The 16,990-nt window shown below is 37.1% G+C and overlaps 4 protein-coding genes across 7 annotated transcripts; all 4 read right to left on the bottom strand.

The window, feature by feature from the left end:
• Positions 1 to 36: 36 nt before the first annotated feature.
• On the bottom strand, positions 37 to 1,906 carry zgc:158398 (uncharacterized protein LOC568894 homolog). 3 transcript variants are annotated; one of them, XM_033972904.2, is made up of 7 exons: positions 1,587 to 1,906; positions 1,227 to 1,404; positions 896 to 1,148; positions 713 to 809; positions 501 to 639; positions 264 to 404; positions 37 to 182 (listed from the first exon to the last, which is right to left on the bottom strand). In XM_033972904.2, the coding sequence occupies exons 2-7, from the start codon at positions 1,386 to 1,388 to the stop codon at positions 162 to 164; spliced, it is 813 nt and encodes a 270-aa protein (XP_033828795.1). In that variant the 5' UTR covers positions 1,389 to 1,404; positions 1,587 to 1,906; the 3' UTR covers positions 37 to 161. The 3 variants fall into 3 exon arrangements, with proteins under 3 accessions (XP_033828795.1, XP_055080272.1, XP_055080271.1); XM_055224297.1 differs by lacking the exon at positions 37 to 182 and having other exon boundaries at positions 201 to 404; positions 1,727 to 1,906; XM_055224296.1 differs by lacking the exon at positions 37 to 182 and having other exon boundaries at positions 201 to 404; positions 1,587 to 1,712.
• A 258-nt stretch (positions 1,907 to 2,164) lies between these two features.
• On the bottom strand, positions 2,165 to 5,569 carry plbd2 (phospholipase B domain containing 2). The gene is made up of 12 exons (XM_033972903.2): positions 5,333 to 5,569; positions 4,702 to 4,795; positions 4,466 to 4,624; positions 4,284 to 4,384; positions 3,994 to 4,208; positions 3,804 to 3,898; positions 3,568 to 3,728; positions 3,347 to 3,442; positions 3,189 to 3,260; positions 2,893 to 3,045; positions 2,653 to 2,815; positions 2,165 to 2,578 (listed from the first exon to the last, which is right to left on the bottom strand). The coding sequence occupies exons 1-12, from the start codon at positions 5,539 to 5,541 to the stop codon at positions 2,408 to 2,410; spliced, it is 1,689 nt and encodes a 562-aa protein (XP_033828794.1). The 5' UTR covers positions 5,542 to 5,569; the 3' UTR covers positions 2,165 to 2,407.
• A 197-nt stretch (positions 5,570 to 5,766) lies between these two features.
• On the bottom strand, positions 5,767 to 11,322 carry rbm19 (RNA binding motif protein 19). Its single transcript, XM_055224289.1, has 24 exons — positions 11,154 to 11,322; positions 10,898 to 11,080; positions 10,676 to 10,813; positions 10,561 to 10,593; positions 10,102 to 10,342; positions 9,776 to 10,023; positions 9,196 to 9,255; positions 9,026 to 9,104; positions 8,849 to 8,920; positions 8,530 to 8,733; positions 8,335 to 8,465; positions 8,131 to 8,252; positions 7,934 to 8,030; positions 7,751 to 7,861; positions 7,474 to 7,674; positions 7,341 to 7,407; positions 7,114 to 7,259; positions 6,974 to 7,034; positions 6,808 to 6,887; positions 6,645 to 6,700; positions 6,465 to 6,581; positions 6,269 to 6,374; positions 6,083 to 6,203; positions 5,767 to 6,012 (listed from the first exon to the last, which is right to left on the bottom strand). The coding sequence occupies exons 1-24, from the start codon at positions 11,187 to 11,189 to the stop codon at positions 5,924 to 5,926; spliced, it is 2,799 nt and encodes a 932-aa protein (XP_055080264.1). The 5' UTR covers positions 11,190 to 11,322; the 3' UTR covers positions 5,767 to 5,923.
• Positions 11,323 to 11,733: 411 nt separating this feature from the next.
• slc2a11b (solute carrier family 2 member 11b) lies at positions 11,734 to 16,335 on the bottom strand. 2 transcript variants are annotated; one of them, XM_055224294.1, is made up of 12 exons: positions 16,263 to 16,335; positions 14,516 to 14,614; positions 14,257 to 14,417; positions 14,047 to 14,171; positions 13,848 to 13,977; positions 13,606 to 13,754; positions 13,196 to 13,383; positions 13,002 to 13,112; positions 12,775 to 12,876; positions 12,636 to 12,711; positions 12,425 to 12,552; positions 11,734 to 12,347 (listed from the first exon to the last, which is right to left on the bottom strand). In XM_055224294.1, exons 1-12 carry the CDS (start codon positions 16,299 to 16,301, stop codon positions 12,153 to 12,155), a joined length of 1,503 nt encoding a protein of 500 aa, XP_055080269.1. In that variant the 5' UTR covers positions 16,302 to 16,335; the 3' UTR covers positions 11,734 to 12,152. The 2 variants fall into 2 exon arrangements, with proteins under 2 accessions (XP_055080269.1, XP_033828387.1); XM_033972496.2 differs by lacking the exon at positions 16,263 to 16,335 and adding an exon at positions 14,708 to 15,187.
• Positions 16,336 to 16,990: the final 655 nt, after the last annotated feature.

The raw sequence follows: 16,990 nt of genomic DNA on the forward strand, positions 1-16,990 counted from the left end.
TAGGCCTGATCAAATGATAAAACATGGCAATTTAGTCAGGTGATCTTTATACATTTTATTTAATCCCATTAAAGGACTCAAGTTAGACAGTAATTCACATAGATCATATTTACAGTAGTTCTATATGATTTTTGTGAGAAATAACACAGGAGAGAGAACATTCAGTTTTTGATCAGAGGTTCCTGCCAGAGAAACAAAAAGAGTAATAGTAAGAAACTAAACCAAAATGTACAAGCTCACATGACAATGACTGATAACATTACATGATGAAGATCCTGCTCCTTCCAGCGGGGATGTGGATTCTGGGTTTGTGTGAGGCTCACAGATAGACAAAGTATTAAACAAACTCCAAGTAAAACAAGAGCTACTTCCAAAAGATGTCGTATAGCTACAAGTTGATCTTCCTTAAAAAAATTTTTTTTTTAAAATACAACAAGATTAAGTTATGCAAAGCTTTTTGTCTGTATAGATCAGTACATTTACATAATACATGCATTTACCTTTGTCAACATAACTTGAAGTGTTGGGTCATGTATGGCTTGAAAACTGAAGCATTTTTGTGCTGGTGCCATCACTTTCTTTGCTTCAGTATAGATAGCTTGCTGGTTAATCACATTCTCACGGCATGCTGGTGGTTGTCTTCAAAATAATACATCATGTTACCAATAAAAATTGTGGTTAAGAGGTAGGCCTAATTTGTTAAGACACTTACGGATTTATAGAAAGTAGATAAGATGGCTCTCTTATACTAAGGCAAGCATAACTCTCATTAGCAGTGAAGTCTATAGTTACACTAAACGTTTGATTTCCTGAGAAAACAGGAGCAATACAATAAATATAGTCATAACCTTCACATGTAAATAATAATAATAATAATAATGATGTCCAGTACTACCTTCAAGCTTTAGTTGGCTGGCTGAGAAACTGGTGTGCAGGGAAATGCTCTGGGAGCTCCCTTTAGAAGATAAAATAAGAGGGACTCGAGCATGTATTGGCTCAACAGAAACCGCCACTGTTGTAGAATAGGTTAAGTCTTCTTTTTGAACTTTTGGTTCTTTATTAGAAGTTGAAATTAGTTGGGTAAAACCTGTGCTGTTTGTTTCACATAAGTGATACTGAGCAATATATGAAAGCAGGTGGTTCCAGTCCTGTAAAAAGATGACATACATTGAACATAATGCAGGTATAATTGTCACAAATTCATCTGAATGTTTTTACAGACCTACCTTTACAACATCTGGATTAGGGAGGATGTGATTATAGCTGTAAACACCGAGAAAGAGGAACGAGACAGCCAGACTTATAAGGCAAAGGAAAAAAGTCACTCCAGGAGGTTTATTGGCAACATAATTTCTCAGGTTGGTTATGGGTTGCCACAATATCATCATATAAGGTCACAATAACCTTGAACAAGATTTTAAAGACGTCACATGAAAGTCATTATGAAGACTAACTACAACATGCAGCATGTGTTATAAAGAGACTATGAAAACAAGATAACTATTATCAAAATAGCCTATTAATATTTCTATACGACAAGACTACAGGTAATCTCAAACTAGACAGAGTTAACTCAAAAGTCTTACGTGTCTTTTCCAGGTGAACTAAACCAAAGTTTTTAAACAATAAAAAAAGTAAAACTTTAGTCGTTGAAGTTGAATTTTTGGTAAACGAATGCAATTTTAAGTTTCGGAAAAACACTTTTCAAAGCTATTAAAAAACTCACAATCCTGAATATTTATCTTTACGACAGTGGTGACTCCGCTGGTCATGTGACCAACATGGACTCCGCGTGGACTGGGCGCGTCCGTGTCCATGGTCTGTGTTACTTCAGTATTCTCTCTTATGCATTAAACACTTTGTTTCTGAGCTTTCAGTCACGTCCAGTGAGGAGAGAAAGCCAGTTGGAAACTGTCGTCCCTCTGCACGGGCGTGATTTCCGCCTGAGGAATGGAGGAATTTGTGGAGACAAATAAACAGGAAAATGACGCACTCACAGTAGTCCCTAAAATGAGATGTGTTTTTTTAATAGATCCATGGGCCCCACCTTGTGGCACCTTGGCTTTGCCAGTTTTTTCTATTGACTGTATTACAATATAATATATAATCACATTGTTTGTTCGGCCTTGGTAAATCAGTGTGAACAAAAAGCAAAGAGACATGTTAAAAATAAGTTCTTTATTTTGAAAGACTTCTAAAACATACAGTGCAATTATTTTATAATATTTGATATGTTTCAACACAAAATTCCCCCAAATAACTTGGTAGTATTAATGAAAATAAGCAGCATCGAATAGGGTCTCCTTTTCTCCAAAACAGTGTCGTTCATAATATGTGAATTCCAATCTGTTTCCTTGGATTGCGTTGCATTGTTCTTTCACCTGGGTCCCTTTCTAAGATTACAACATTAAGAATTCCAGGTTACTTTTATTGGATTAAATGTCCATTTATCTGGATGGCCCATGTGCAACAAGTCTTTATATGGAGAGGTGCTCCACTGGAAAGGGGGAAGCTGGTCCCATGTGGGCCCACTTACGGCCAGCATGCCATAATCCCGGTACATTTGATACGAGGTCAACTGTATTAAACAAAATCAGAAAGTTAGTGCCAAGTGCAAAACAGTAATAGCTAAAACAAAAACAAATGCAACACCTTCATGTCTGTTCCTCCATGTTGTCTCTGCCTTAAAGCACCAAAAGGATATGTGCCATTTTCAGGGTTTAAGTCTGAGCGAGCCGAGATGGCATTCTCTGCATTTGCGGGGGGATCACAGCCCTCACATTTTGACAACGGGTCTTCATTGAAGTTGTTATATCTTTTAAAGGGCATTTAATGAAACATCATTTGTGATTTGACTTACACTTAACAATAACACAACCTTTAAAGATTTACCTCATGAGGCGGATCATTGAATTAATGTCCGTCACCGCAGTTTGATTTCTACTAAAGATTTGAGCCCGAGGATTTTTGTCCAGAGAAAACCACGGACCAAACTTGTCAACAAGCTCATTGCAGCCACTTGCATTAAATATCTTGGTGTAGTACCTAGAGGTAAATGCATAAAGAAACAATACAATGAAAGTGTAAAATGTAATTATATGTTGAATCAACAGGAAACAAAGATTCTAAAGCATCAAATGACAGGTCCAAATTGCTCTTATTACAAACAATTAAAAGTTGTCACTCACGGAATATTGTAACTGGCCCAGTAACCTTTCTTCATTAGTTCCTGGGTTTTATCCTCATACAAGATCATTCCTCTGCAACAAAAGTGATTTTAATGACTATACATTTATGCTTTATACCTTTTTGCATTTAATCTGCAATGCAATTTGCAAAAACTTACGGAATCTGCTCTAGTACAACAAAGAGTTCCTCTTTCGTGTCAGTTTTACCAGGAGTGAAGTGCTTATAATCAACAATCATCCACTGATTGTTGTATCTAGAACAATATAGACATGCACTTTATCTTTACTGACCTTTGAGTTGTCAGTTACATGTGACATCTCAGTTAGTAGAATTTGTCATCATAAAGACACTGATCACAGAAAAAACAAGTAATCTTACGTTCCACTGTTGTATTGGCTAAACATTTCAGCCCACTCCTTTCCTGTAGAAGCCAGCCGATTAGCTACAATATTCCTCAGCCATTCCATCACTGCTCCAGTGGGTTGAACAAAATCCCACAGAGCAGGATTACTGTTGCCAATGGTTGTTTCTAGTGTGATCTGTAGATAAAATATTTCACAAATATGAAGCTAATATTTAATTAAAATTAACTATGTCAAGAATTAAGTGCTCACCAAGCCACTACTTAGTATGTAGAAGTCATCTCCAGAAAATATTGATCCAGGATATGATGAGAATGCTTGTGTTCCTCCTGGAATGCGTTCATCATCTAGAAAAGTATTAAGCAATAATTTATATTTCGATTAAAAGTAATTAAGTAAAATGGGATTAAGTAAAATGGGAAAGACAAACAAGTGAAAATACCTAAAGGAGATGTTCTGAAGGGAAATATGTATTTCTTTATAATCCGTAGCATAGACTGGTAAGTGTTCCAAGTGTCGTGCGAGATGAGCAGATCTTTGTTGTTTGGAAGCAGCTTAATCAAAGCAGAACAGGAACCAGATCCAAGAGGCTGAGTTTCACTGGGCTTCTTCAAAGCAGCCTCCAAGTCCTCAAGGTCTCCACCCATTTGGAAGAGCCTGAATAGTTATTGTTCACAACAATTATTGAAGTGTATGCATCTGTGGTAAATAAAAAAAGAAACAATTACTTACAGAAATCCAAGAGGATTAAATGATATTGGTCCCATTGGATAAGATAGTACATCATTGTAGCCGTCTTCCAAACCTTTAAGTTGCAACAGTGCAAGGTGCACCTTAAAATAAACAGAAAATGCAAATGTCATCATGATTTAGGATTACACCACATGGTTTGTATGTGTATGTGTAATGTGTACCTGATACCAGTAGGGAGAATTTGGTTGCTTCTCTATTTGATCTTGAACCCACAGCAGGTTTGTACTGATGTAATATTTCAGACGCTCACAGTAATCCGATTGTGCCTTAAAGGGCCCACAGTACCCCATTAGGGTGTTCATCCAATGTTTGTATATGAGCTAAAAACAAATGTAAAGAAACACATCTCAGTACAAACTAAAGTGAGTAGATAAACTACCACATTTCAAGTGCTGACCGAAGAAGTGACAGCTGCCTCCGCTGCCCCAGCTGCATACGCCTGGATGCTGTCATTGTATTGACTGTTGGTGGTGACTTCTAAGAAAGACCACCTGAAACAAAAGATTTTCAGCAAATTCAGCTTGCCTTTTGTAATACTTCACCTTTATCCCGTTATTGATTCAAATATGCCATTGTTGGTATTGTTTTAATTTTTTTTTTTCCACTCAAAAGATATGGAATCTGAGTACTACATCAAGTCAAACTATATTGATCTGGCCAATTAAGTAGGTAGGTTAAAGAGTTTCAGCAGGTGTGAAGTAATTGGGCAAAATGAGAAACCCCAAAACAGGGTTGATTTTAGTTTTTTGGCATGTTTTTCACTCATTTTTGGCATTTGGGGTCAGTATCACCACCTCTTGGTCTCCCAACACAGCCTTCAATAATGGTACCCATTGATTGGCCCCAATTAAATCTCCGGGTCTTTTCCATTATATGTGTAGCATTATGTTGTACTGGGGGTAGATTGTCCCCATTCAAAAACGCATCAGTCAAAAGGGTAAATATAACACACATGGCCACTTCAATTCATGATGAAAACAATATGTATATGTTTAATACTTGGATAAACTGTTCTATCAAATCCTCACCCTGTTGTTGTGATGTTGTCGGTGAAATTTGCCCAGGCGACAAAGTCTTCACGAAATCCATCCACGACTACAATTTGTCCACTTTCTTTATCAATGATGACTGTTCGAATTTCAGCTCGCACTGACACGTATGTTAAACAAAACAATAAAAATACTGCCAAATAACTGACAGCAAAATCTCCAGAAGAGCGAACTCTCCTGAAAGCCATCTTGAACAAATCACGTGACCACCGCTCGTCTCACATGACCAGGAAGGAGCCGACCCTTCAAATTAAAGCAAATCACGTGACCACCACTCGCCTCACATGACTAGGAAGGAGACGTCCCTTCAAATTAAAGCAAATCACGTGACTACCGCTCGCCTCACATGACCAGGAGACGACTCTTCAAAATAAAACCATTGTAATTCGTGATAAGCGCAACACAAAACAGAATGGCTTTATATCAGTCAATGTTTTATATATACAACATGAGTTACAAAACTGTTGACATAAAAACAATTCAAATTAACAATCAGCATAGGCCAGCATCACTTTCATCTCTTGAATCATTTGTATAAATAAGTTGAGTCTCTTTATGTCACAATGACTTTTATAAATTATCTTCTGACACATTATCCGTTTCCATGGTCTCCAAAATTCCTTCCAATACTTCAGATTTCCTTTGCTTTTTTGATGGCACTGGCGAGAAAAAGCAGATTATATGTATCTTGTTGAGTTAACATGAAATTCGAAGACTTGAGATCTATACCATGAAAATGTTCTGCAGTTTTTCGTCTCAATGTCTCTACTGTGTCTTCAGCATCAGCCCACTCAAGTACAAGACGCCTCCCATAAAGATGTGTACTATGACACAGTGCAGTAAATGCTTTCTATGGACAAGATATTATAGATTATGCTGAGTCTTTGATATGCTTTCATAGTATTTCACACATACCTTGGCATCCTGTTTTGTAATGAAGTCAACAAAACCAAATCCTCGATGATTCCCTGAGCCAGTGGCTTTTCTGGGCAGGCGTACAGTCTTCAATTCTCCAAATGTACTACAGTCCAAGTTCAAAAATAAATTATACAAGCTGAAATGTGTTTGCATATATGTTTATGTAAACAGTATAAGCGTGAGTGAAAAATACCAGAAAAGTTCACGGATTTCCTTCACAGAGGCTTGAAAGGGCACATTGCGCACAAGTATTTTGGACCCCGTTTGCTTTTTCAACATTTGTTTTTTCTTGAGAGTCACTCCGGTTAATCTAAAATAGATACATGAAGAGTTAGTAATTCAACAATCCACATCAATTATCATGAATATTTACCTTGTTGCTCTCTCAGAAATCTTTAATTCTAACTGGTGATCATCAACATTGCAGTGCTAAAAAGACACACAATATATATATATATATATATATATATATCAAATGTGTAATTAAACAGCAATGACAATGACAGTTGAAAACCAAAATGAGAAATCCTGGTTACCTGGAGTTGCCTTATGGCCTTTTTTGCTGCTTCAGCAGTTTGATATTGTACAAATCCATAGCCCATTGACAACAGCTTTCCTTTGGGAGCACAAAACACAGGTGTTAATACATATTTTCAAAAAAACTATATTTTTTAAATATTACTATTGTTATATCTATATTACCTGTTTTGTCCTTCTTCTTTGAAATTGTACAAGAAATAATCTTACCACACTTGGAAAATGTCTGCAACAAACCAAAAGGGAAAAAAGTTAATTTGTTTTTTCTTTTTTTTCTTTTTTTTTAGGTAAATATCCAGTACAACCTCTTGTAGTGTCTCCTCTGTAGTATTAAAATTAAGATTCTTAATAAAAAGAGTGGAGCCAGGAACACTTTCTTCTTCTTCTTCTTCAACATCATCATCCTCCTCTTCCTCCATGGCCAGCTTTTTCGCTTCCTCTTTTTCCCTTTCTAAAATTATAATATAATGCATTGTTAGTAAATTATAACATGCCACACATGCAGCCTATTTTGTGCTTGGTATTATTTTACCTGGTTCTGGTTTGGCCATGAATACTCCCACGGGTGCCCATTCCAAATAAAGAGGAATGTGATGAAACTAAAGTTTAGAAATGAGTTCAGTTGAACTGAATGCAGAACAATCTTAATACTCTAGATTATGTACCTTACTGTAGGCCAGTTTAGTGAAGGCTCGTTTTGCTTCAGTGGGTTCTAAAAACTCAATGATAGCGGTTAGTCCCGATGGCGGCAGCAGTACTCTGCCCAAAGAGCCATGAGGAGAGAAAAGCTCCTCCAGCTCAGACACCTTCACCCCAGAAGGAAGATTTTTTACAAGGATCACACATGTACTTCTTGGAGCAGCAGCCTGTGAATGGTGGCACATTTACGTTAAAAAAAAAATCTTCATCTGTGTATTTGCACATTAACTAAAAAACACTTACCTGACTAAAGGAGTCAAGACAGACACTATTATCCAGTAAAAACTGTCGAGTTTCCTCCACAATTTGGGTTTCCCCCAAAGCCATTCTCACTGCAACACTTCCTTTTGTGTCCTACAAAAAAGAAGAAAACTGAGAAATTAGAAGTGAAATAATTAAACAAATAAAAATGTTCTTTTAACTCACATGATCCAGAACTTGGCTTTTTGTAGTATTGTACTTTTCAGCAATTGCATCAGCTACAGCACTTGTTCCCAGAAACAAGGTGTTCCAGTTATGAGAACTAAAGAAACAAAAGCAAAACAAAATTATATATGTTTTTTCCCAATAGAAATTACAGATGGAAAAGAATCAAAATCCTGATCCACAATAATAATAAATACCTGGTACTCAAAGCCTTGTTTTTAGCATTTTTTTGCTGTTTATAAGATGAAGAACCAGGGCCTCCATCTGACTCTGCCTTCTCTTTTTTAATTGTTGAAGGTAACACGTGAAGCATTCTACCCTATTGGACATCAATTCAGCAAATAATGTGGAACTTAATCAACAGAGCAGATGAACTGAAAAAAGTGAATTCAGTATAATACCTGAAATATATGTCCATCTAACTGAGCCAAAGCTGTGATTGCATTTTCTGGAATCATGTAGGTTACAAAAGCAAATCCTTTTGGCCTCTTGGTGAATGTGTCAATGGGAAACAGCACTTCAGACAATGGCCCTGCAAAGGCATATTTTGTTTAAACTTAAAAATTTTAAATGTGTGTATCAATGTGGTAACTGACCATGCTTGGTGAAAAGCTCTTTGATCTCTTCTTCTGTGCAGGTGTAAGAAAGATTTCTGACAAAAAGACGCCCTGATTCGGACACATCTTCCTCCTCTTCATCCTCCTTGAGCTTCCTGGAAAAGTTTTTGTCAATTTCTTTATGTTGTGTCTTCCGCTTGTTATCAGAGTTGCCCACACTGAAGACTTCAATATATCTTCCACCTTGAAATGATTTATACAAAATTGTAATTTAGAACCCATATCGACAAATACATGTAAAATTATATATTTGAACATTTGAATTAAGGTGTTATAAAGGGTATAAAGGGTAAATTACCTATATAATCCTTGTTCTTTTTTATGGCTTTTTGCACCTCTTCTTCAGAGCGTAAATCAACATACACGTAGCCTAAAAACATCATCAACATCACAGTTTATGAGGTAGATTACTGAAGTAAAATACAAAGTTAGTGTATTCAAATAAGACAACACATTATAATTACCAGTGATATACCTGTTCTGTTGCCACTTTCATTCTTTCCAATTCTAATGGCTACTGGCTTCAGTGGTGTCATAAATTCAGAAATTTGTTGCTTTTAAAACAAAAAAATAACAATTTAAATTAAAAAGGTACAGAACATAGTTTAAAAAGTGCACAGACAGAGTACACATGTTTGCTCTAACCTCTTTGACATTAAAAGGGACTCCTCGAAGCTTCACAGTGAACTCAGTGGCAGGATCCAACTACAGAAAACACATAGTAATGATCCTTTCTATTCAATGTCTTTCTTACTCCATAAAGAACTTTGAATTACTTTTTGAACAAATTGTGCTATACAAATAAACTTGCCTTCATGGGTTTCAGTTTACTGTTATTTACAACATATATATGACTTTTTCCCATTCAAAAGATATAATAATATAACAACGGTTAATAACTCTAATAACTAATTTCTTATCAATGTGAAACCCATTGATACCTGGTTATTGTTTTTTATTTTTTTAATGGCTTCATAAAGTGGTGCCAATATTCAACCTTAAAAATGTGATTGTCAGTTGAAAGAACTTAAAGCCAGCCAATCCCTAACATATAATACTAATCATCTGTGAATGACCAGTTCAGATATTTCTTCGAAAATGGTGTATCCCCCACGGAATTATATTGCTCCTGCCATCGAAAATTATGGCAACATCAAATTCTACAATGTGAACACAACGTATTGAGATAAACAGGTGTTATGAACTTAATTACAGTGTCACTTACTTCACTCTTGACAGCCTTCTTACTCTTGCCTTGTTTCTGAGTCTTTGCAGAAACATCCGTCTTGGCCTCTGACACATTTTCTCTGTCACTGTTTTCATATGCACTGTCACTGACACCAATAGTGTTCTTGTCTTCTTCATCATCATCATCATTGTCCTTTTCCTCCATTGTGTCTTTTGTGTTTGACACTTTTGATCGCAGATATTCCATGTCTGTCAACCCAGATTTAAGAGCTTCTTTATCACCATCTGGAACATAAAAGTTTGATATTATCAAACCTGTTGAAATTTTACAGTTGTTCTTTCCTCATCATTTACCAAACATACCTTCGTCTTCATTCAATTGCACTTCCTCCTCTTCATACTCATCCTCGGTCTCGTCCGAGTCAAAGTTGAGATAATCATCCAAATCTGTTTTCTTCTCCTTTTTTGACTCTGTTTTACTCTTCTTCTTTGTGCTCGTCTCTGTTTGTCGTTGTGCAGTATCATTTGCCCAAGTTGGTGCTTGACTCCGGTTTTGATGCACGGACAGAAACTCCTTGAAACCCTGATCCTGATCCTCCTCCATCTAATAAACACAAGATATGTTTGAACTGGATATAGGAACATATTCTTCTTATGTAAGGAGCCAAAAGCAATAAATTACAACCAGCAAGCAACATTGTGAGGTGAACATTAGAATTACAATCTTGACAACAACAAATAACAATGGGTGAGTGCACTGCAGCAAAGAAATTGTGATTCTATAGTTTGTTATGTTAGTTTGTTCAAATACAAATTACTTACGAGTGTATTTACAGTTTTGCTTTTCTTCTTTTCCTAAAATTACACAACAATGGTCAAAATAGATGCAACACAACATTCAACAATGGTTCTACACGCGATGCTATCTTATCCTCACCTTTTTGATCACCTTTTCGATCACTTTTTCATCTTTTTCCGTGCTCACTGATGTTGTTTTGTTGTGGCTAGAGTCGTGGGTGTGTTTGCTCCACGCTTTTGGTTTTGTGGGATCTCCGAAGGACTTACACATTTCCACCTGCAATATGTAATAGCTGTATTAAACATGATTGCTGGGCACATTTAGGCTACTTGGAGGACCGTGCATATGTCGCATCCATACCGTTACTCTGGAAGTGTCCACGAAGCTTTTGTGGAAGTGTGTTAACGCTTTGTTCGCGTCTTCCTCGGATTTGAACCCCACAAAGCCAAACTTTCGGAACTTTCCATCTTTTGTAAACTTCAGGGTACAGTCTGTGAGCGTGCCAAAAGCAGCAAACATCGTGCGTAATCTCTCTTCCTTCATCTGGAGAGGTACAGGAGAATTATTTGGCCTAACCTACCCAAAACATCTTTCGTTTCATTGAGTATGCACTTACCCCGTTAGGGAGATTTTTGACAATGAGTCGCGACATAATTTCCGTGATTGTTAATCGATCACTTAAATGTTTAAACAGAGGATTGAACAGATGTCAACAAACCCGCGTGGTTAGTCTAAGCCGCCATGTTACTTTTAGTCTACGGTCCAAATTCACTGCGTGTTCTACTGCCACTTGCTGGACGGGAAGTGCTTTTCAGTTTTTACTGGATACTCTTTGGTAAACTTTACATATTTTGTGCCGAGATAACCCTATGATTCTGCTAGTAATTGTGAATCAGTTGCGTTTTCATTTTACATTTCACTATGTTTATTTTAATCTATGAACGTTGTATTTATACTGGTCTTGTTTACTAAAGAGGCACTGGCTTATTTTTCTCTGAGCAGATTTAGACTAGTTAATAGTTATTCTTCTTTGTGCCCAAGCAGTATTCTATTTTTATTTTTATTTTTTTAAACCACCATTTACCTCTTTCAACAAACTTTTCTAGTTAGCTTGCCTCTGAATGTGAATGAGACCTTTGTTCTCCAAATCACATGCTGAACGGATACAGGAAAATTTCAGCTGCATGAAAAAATTTGATTTGTGAAGTTGTGGACTTTATTAAACAATTAATTTAATTATCAATATAAAAAACATTCATCAGCATACAGTGCTTAATTTGAAGGGGAACATGAGAGAAAATGCTCAACTACTTCATTGTTTGAAAGCTCTCATGTTTAAATTATATTAATTTGTATTTTTGTAGATTTTCTGTCAAATAAACACACATTTTAATAATTGACCAAATAATAATGGATTCATACAGTAATAAATGCATATATTAAAGTCAATAGCATTAAAATGGCATAGTGAAATCTGAGTCAAAATCTCTTTCTTCATAAAAAATTCCAGCCTTTAGAAATTAAGCACTGGTAGCATTACATTGCAAAGTTTATTTTGTGGATTCTGACAAGAAATTTCCCAAACAAAACAATATTTCATGTTATAATTATTCTGTTAAATAGATGTTGTTAAAAGTTTTGTCCCTGCTCCGTCGATAGAGTTGCACTTTTTATTCTTTGATGATTGAAACTCATTCTGGATTTCAAGAAATGTTTTGTTCTTGGTTTCAGGAAGTATAAGAAAAATGTATGTGACCACCAAAATACAGACCACCAAAAAAACAAGAAAGCAGTACTGCTGCAGTCCGAGCTGTCAACAAGAACAGAGAGCATTAATTCATTATGTAACATCAAACGTATACAGCAGGGTTGATAGAGTTTACCCACCACAATGAAGGGGAAAAGCAGGCCAATAAAAAAGAAGCTGCACCAGTTCACAGTTCCCGCGACCATGTAAGCTGCTGGACGTGTGGACTGTGTGAACAATTCAGTCGTCAGGATGTTGGTCACACCACCTCCATGAGAAACAAATCTGAGGGTTAATGTTGTGCAACAGAACACATTGTATTCAAAGTCAGGCTATGATTGAATTAGTTACCTGGACCGAGACCAAAGCTGAGGATAAATGCAAACACACAAGCCATACTAAGGTATGGGACTATGGGACTGGCATCCTGTAAAGAAAGACTGTTACGTATTGATTGGCAAAGGACAAAGAAAGGTAATTGGTTAACTACCTGAAAAGAGAGCGTGAGGGTGAAGAAAATGCAGCAGATACTCATTAGGCTGTATCCTCCCATGATTAGCGCTTTTCTCCCCAGACATTCGATAAGCATTCCCTGAGACACATAGCAGGTCACAAAACTTCAACTTTTAACCCATATGAAATATTGTTTAAGGAAGATCTGATCTACATTCAAGCACAAGGTTTTCTTGGTTGTTATAAATGTATTTGTAAACTTACACAAGTCAAAGCTGTGAGACATTCACAAGCCCCAGTCCCAACTGTCACATATCGTATTTTATCTTCAGGGATGCCGGACTGTCTGAATACATAGTCTGCATAAAAATATATCTGTAACAAAAGTACAAAATATACAACACATTTACCAAACTATGGAGCACTGATGGCATTTGAACTTAGGGGGAGGGACATACAGCATTTATGCCATTGAGCTGCTGAGCAGCATTGAGCAGAATGATGGTGAGGAGCTGCCAGCGCACACTGCGGTCAGAGAACAGTTCCCAGGGTTTCTTTGCCTGGACACCCTCAGAACTGAGTTTCTCCTTCTCTATGTCCTCCCTCTCAGCCTCACAGACTCCAGCCCCATGGAGCTGCTTCAGCGCTGTGGGAGAAATCACATGACTGATCATTATCTTCACACTCATTCTCATCTGACCTGCTCCCGGGGTCCTCTATCTTAAAGAGCATCCCACCATTACTAAGACAAAATCACATGACAGACCCCAGGATTATGGCTGGTGGTGATTCACTACAAAGTCCAATGCTGCGAGACATAGTCATGTGCAATGAATCCATTATTTATGGCAGAGAATCACAGCTTTACCTTTCTTGCACCCCTCAGTGTCTCCTTTGTCAATAAGAAGGTAACGGGGGCTTTCAGGGAAGAAGGGCAGAATGATTAGTTGAGCTATGGCTGGTATGCAAGTGGTGGAGAGCAGGATAGGCCAGTACTCCTCTCTGCCCAGGACCTCCCTGTGAAAGCACCCCAATATCATTCGACCATGTTTCTGATAATAACATAAAACAAAACTGTGCGTGTACTTATGAGCGCTGGAGTAAAATTACCTCAGACCCATGACTTGTCCAGTGAGAATCCCTCCAGTTATAAAAACTGAGGTTCCCATTCCCATTGCTCCACGAAGTGCAGTAGGAGCTATTTCTCCCAAATACAGAGGTTGAACACAGATGGCAATGCCTTTATAACATGAAAAAATGTCATTACTGACACATAATCCTTACAATAAACCAACAGAAAGACTCTTACCTGCATTTATACCACAAAAAAATCGTCCAATAATAAGTAATTCAAATAAACCTGTCGACTGACTAATACCCATCAATAAAGCAGCTGTCAGTGAGAATGCATTGTTGGTCAATAGTGCCCCTTTCCTTAAACACAAAATGAAGTAGGCCTCAGCAATATTCATGACAAATTAACAACAATACGCAGGACGTGTGTACTCTAAACACATACCTTCCCAGCTTTACAGACAAAGTTCCACCAAGAGACGCTCCCACCAGTCCTCCCAGGGTGAAGATGGATACAATGGCAGACCACAGCAGTGTGAGGACATTTTCTGAAATGCTTGTGTTATACCTCTCTATCCATGTTTGATTTATAAACCTGTGTACGTACTAAGACAGAAGGACAATGGGACAATAACAAGAATAAGACACACATGCATATAGATCAAGTATCACACAAAAAGCATTATTTTTGATCAAATAATTACCATGGTTGGACCATTGATGATAGAAATGTTGTATCCATATTGAAATGTCCCACCAATACAAGCAGCGCCAGCAGCCAGCAGCAATGATCTGTTTGGAAACTGTTAACAAAGTTATTGCAACAGGATTAGTTCAATGTCCAAAACAATTATTTATCAAGAAGATTGAAATGAGTCCTTTCTGACACCACATACCCGTCTAAGCGAGGCAACATCTTTCACCAGCAAAGGCTGATATTCATCCACCCTTTCCTTTCGCATTTTTGTTGTCTGTTTCGCGCAAGCAGCAAACGCACTGGGTCCTTTGAGTGGAAAGAAGACTTTCCAATAGACACTAATTTGTGAATGCACAACGAATTTATGCCCTGCTGAATAGCGCCTTGTCAAACCGTGACAGTGCGTTAGGGGACTCCTACATCCCACACGGAGTTTAAACTGTGACCAAAGTAATTCGGCACAGCTTTCCGTTTCAAGTAAATCAGGAGCTGTATCTTTTACGAATAGGTCTTCTAACTAGTATTTGTGACATATGAATAGGTGCTCTTACTAGTCTTTGCGACAGAAATATGGGTTATCGCCACAACATTCTATTTTGCAATGCTCACCTCAAATGAGAGTAATCCACAGCAAATAGACTACTGTCACAGCCCACCTCACACACTATCCCCACAGACTACTGTCACACCCCACCCCTCACACACTATCCCCACAGACTACTCCAAGTGTCGATCTCTGCTGCCCCCTAACAATTAACTTAGAAACTACAACTATTTAAATCTAAAACTGTAATTAGATAACATCTTTTAAAATTATGATAATGCTATAATCACTTTACTTGGCCAACCAGAACCACATGCTGTGTAGAAGGGATCCCTGGTCAGGAAAATAAGCATCCAAAGTAACCCCTTTATCCAGCTGGTCACAACCCAAACAAAATGTTCCCTGAAGTATGAGGCTATACAGTGTAGGCTACTTTTACTTCTTTGTCTCACTAGCCAACATTAGGCTTAAATGTGAGAGGCAACAATATGGAATTATGCATGACTACCCATATTTGATATTTATTTATTTTTAGGTTAATATGGGTAAAATAGGTGTACTGGTGTACTAGTTGTACTATTCAAGCCTATTCATTGAACTGAAACAGAACCCCCTGTACTTAACCCTTTCTCTCTTGTATACGTAACTATTAATGCTTGCCAATACAAAAATAAATAAAAAAATAAAAAAATAAAAAAATAAAAAAATAAAAAATAAAATAAAATAAAATAAAAATAATAATAATAATAATAATAATAATTTAACTAAAATTGAAACTTTATTTTCCCTTCAGAACTGATTCAGAACTCATTTATAGCTCCCTGATCAATGATTCACAGACACCTCTTATCACGTGTAACATGTGCTCTTTTGATGCGACTAAAAAGTGATTAGTCTTTTTTGTGTTGTTAAACTTTAAATGAATCAATTTGCTTACTCTTTTCAATGTTTTATCAATAAGCTTCAGGACTAATAGTCTAGGTTCTATTTACATGGGTGACGTGTTAAAAAAATCTATATTATTAAACATAAAAGGCTGTATAATTAATCAATACAGTGATAGGCATTTAATGCGCAGACTCAGTCCAGTCACACACGCATGCACATGAAAAAAAAACAAAAAACAAAAACAAAGCAAAGAGAGAGAGAAAAGAAAGAAAAAAACATCACTAGTAGGTATAAAATCTAATGTAAAGATCACAGAAATTACCTGTTTCTTCGTCGGTTGTGTTTCCTTTCTTGAGTTCATTTTGGGAGCTGCTCTGAATGATGGTTGGCCTAGTGCTTCTCTTGTCTACACGAAGCACTGTACTCACAAGGGGAAGCCTTTGTAAGGTGCAGCATATGATCCCAGCTGGAGGGGGAGAGACTCCCAACCCCTCATAGCACTTCACGCACAACTTGGGGCAAGAAGGCTGACCCACATACTGCAGGTTACAAACGAGCCTTTTACATAACACTTCAAGCTCAGATTTCAAAAGTATTTTTGTTTTAGGCGTTGAAAGATAGCATCGTGTAATAGTTTCTATGGTTCATATTCGTCCTGTGATAAAGTTGTATCCACACAAGTCTCTAAAATGAATAGTAAGATTATAAAACAAGAAGCCTGCTAGGATAGAAAGCCTTCCAACCATTTTATTCACATTTTTCTTCAAAGAATAAGATAAAATAAATAAATAAATGGATAAATGAGTAAATAAATAAAATGTTTGTAAGGAAAAAGAATAGGCTACACAAGATACCAAGACATAAAGGTAGCCTATAACCCTTCAAAGGGGCATGCCGTTCTGGACACATGATCAGATGCTTGAGTGGTTTAGCGCTGTTTTAATCCATCAAAGTCGTTAAAACGCTGGTACAGTAGCGGGGCAGGGGTATCAGGGGTGTAGTGTAGACCCTGTGGTCCCAGGACAGTTTATACATATTAGAGCATTTCGG

The sequence above is a fragment of the Periophthalmus magnuspinnatus genome, chromosome 9 (assembly GCF_009829125.3).
Source record: "Periophthalmus magnuspinnatus isolate fPerMag1 chromosome 9, fPerMag1.2.pri, whole genome shotgun sequence".
Taxonomy (NCBI): Eukaryota; Metazoa; Chordata; class Actinopteri; order Gobiiformes; family Gobiidae; genus Periophthalmus; species Periophthalmus magnuspinnatus.

Excerpts from the sequence above, each read along its gene's own strand:
- zgc:158398 (XM_055224297.1), bottom strand. The coding sequence starts at position 1,388 with ATGATGATATTGTGGCAACCCATAACCAACCTGAGAAATTATGTTGCC. Across the intron at positions 1,149-1,226 it reads CTAATCCAGATGTTGTAAAG|GACTGGAACCACCTGCTTTC; the intron begins GTAGGTCTGTAA and ends ATCTTTTTACAG. Across the intron at positions 810-895 it reads CAGCCAACTAAAGCTTGAAG|GAAATCAAACGTTTAGTGTA; the intron begins GTAGTACTGGAC and ends CTGTTTTCTCAG.
- plbd2 (XM_033972903.2), bottom strand. The coding sequence starts at position 5,541 with ATGGCTTTCAGGAGAGTTCGCTCTTCTGGAGATTTTGCTGTCAGTTAT. Across the intron at positions 4,385-4,465 it reads ATTCTCCCTACTGGTATCAG|GTGCACCTTGCACTGTTGCA; the intron begins GTACACATTACA and ends GTTTATTTTAAG. Across the intron at positions 3,443-3,567 it reads AGCCAATACAACAGTGGAAC|ATACAACAATCAGTGGATGA; the intron begins GTAAGATTACTT and ends ATATTGTTCTAG.
- rbm19 (XM_055224289.1), bottom strand. The coding sequence starts at position 11,189 with ATGTCGCGACTCATTGTCAAAAATCTCCCTAACGGG. Across the intron at positions 9,105-9,195 it reads TCCCTTTTAATGTCAAAGAG|CAACAAATTTCTGAATTTAT; the intron begins GTTAGAGCAAAC and ends TTGTTTTAAAAG. Across the intron at positions 7,862-7,933 it reads AAAGCCAAGTTCTGGATCAT|GACACAAAAGGAAGTGTTGC; the intron begins GTGAGTTAAAAG and ends TCTTTTTTGTAG.
- slc2a11b (XM_033972496.2), bottom strand. The coding sequence starts at position 14,773 with ATGCGAAAGGAAAGGGTGGATGAATATCAGCCTTTGCTGGTGAAAGAT. Across the intron at positions 13,113-13,195 it reads AGCTCAATGGCATAAATGCT|ATATATTTTTATGCAGACTA; the intron begins GTATGTCCCTCC and ends CTTTTGTTACAG. Across the intron at positions 12,348-12,424 it reads TGCTTTTCCCCTTCATTGTG|CTCGGACTGCAGCAGTACTG; the intron begins GTGGGTAAACTC and ends TCTTGTTGACAG.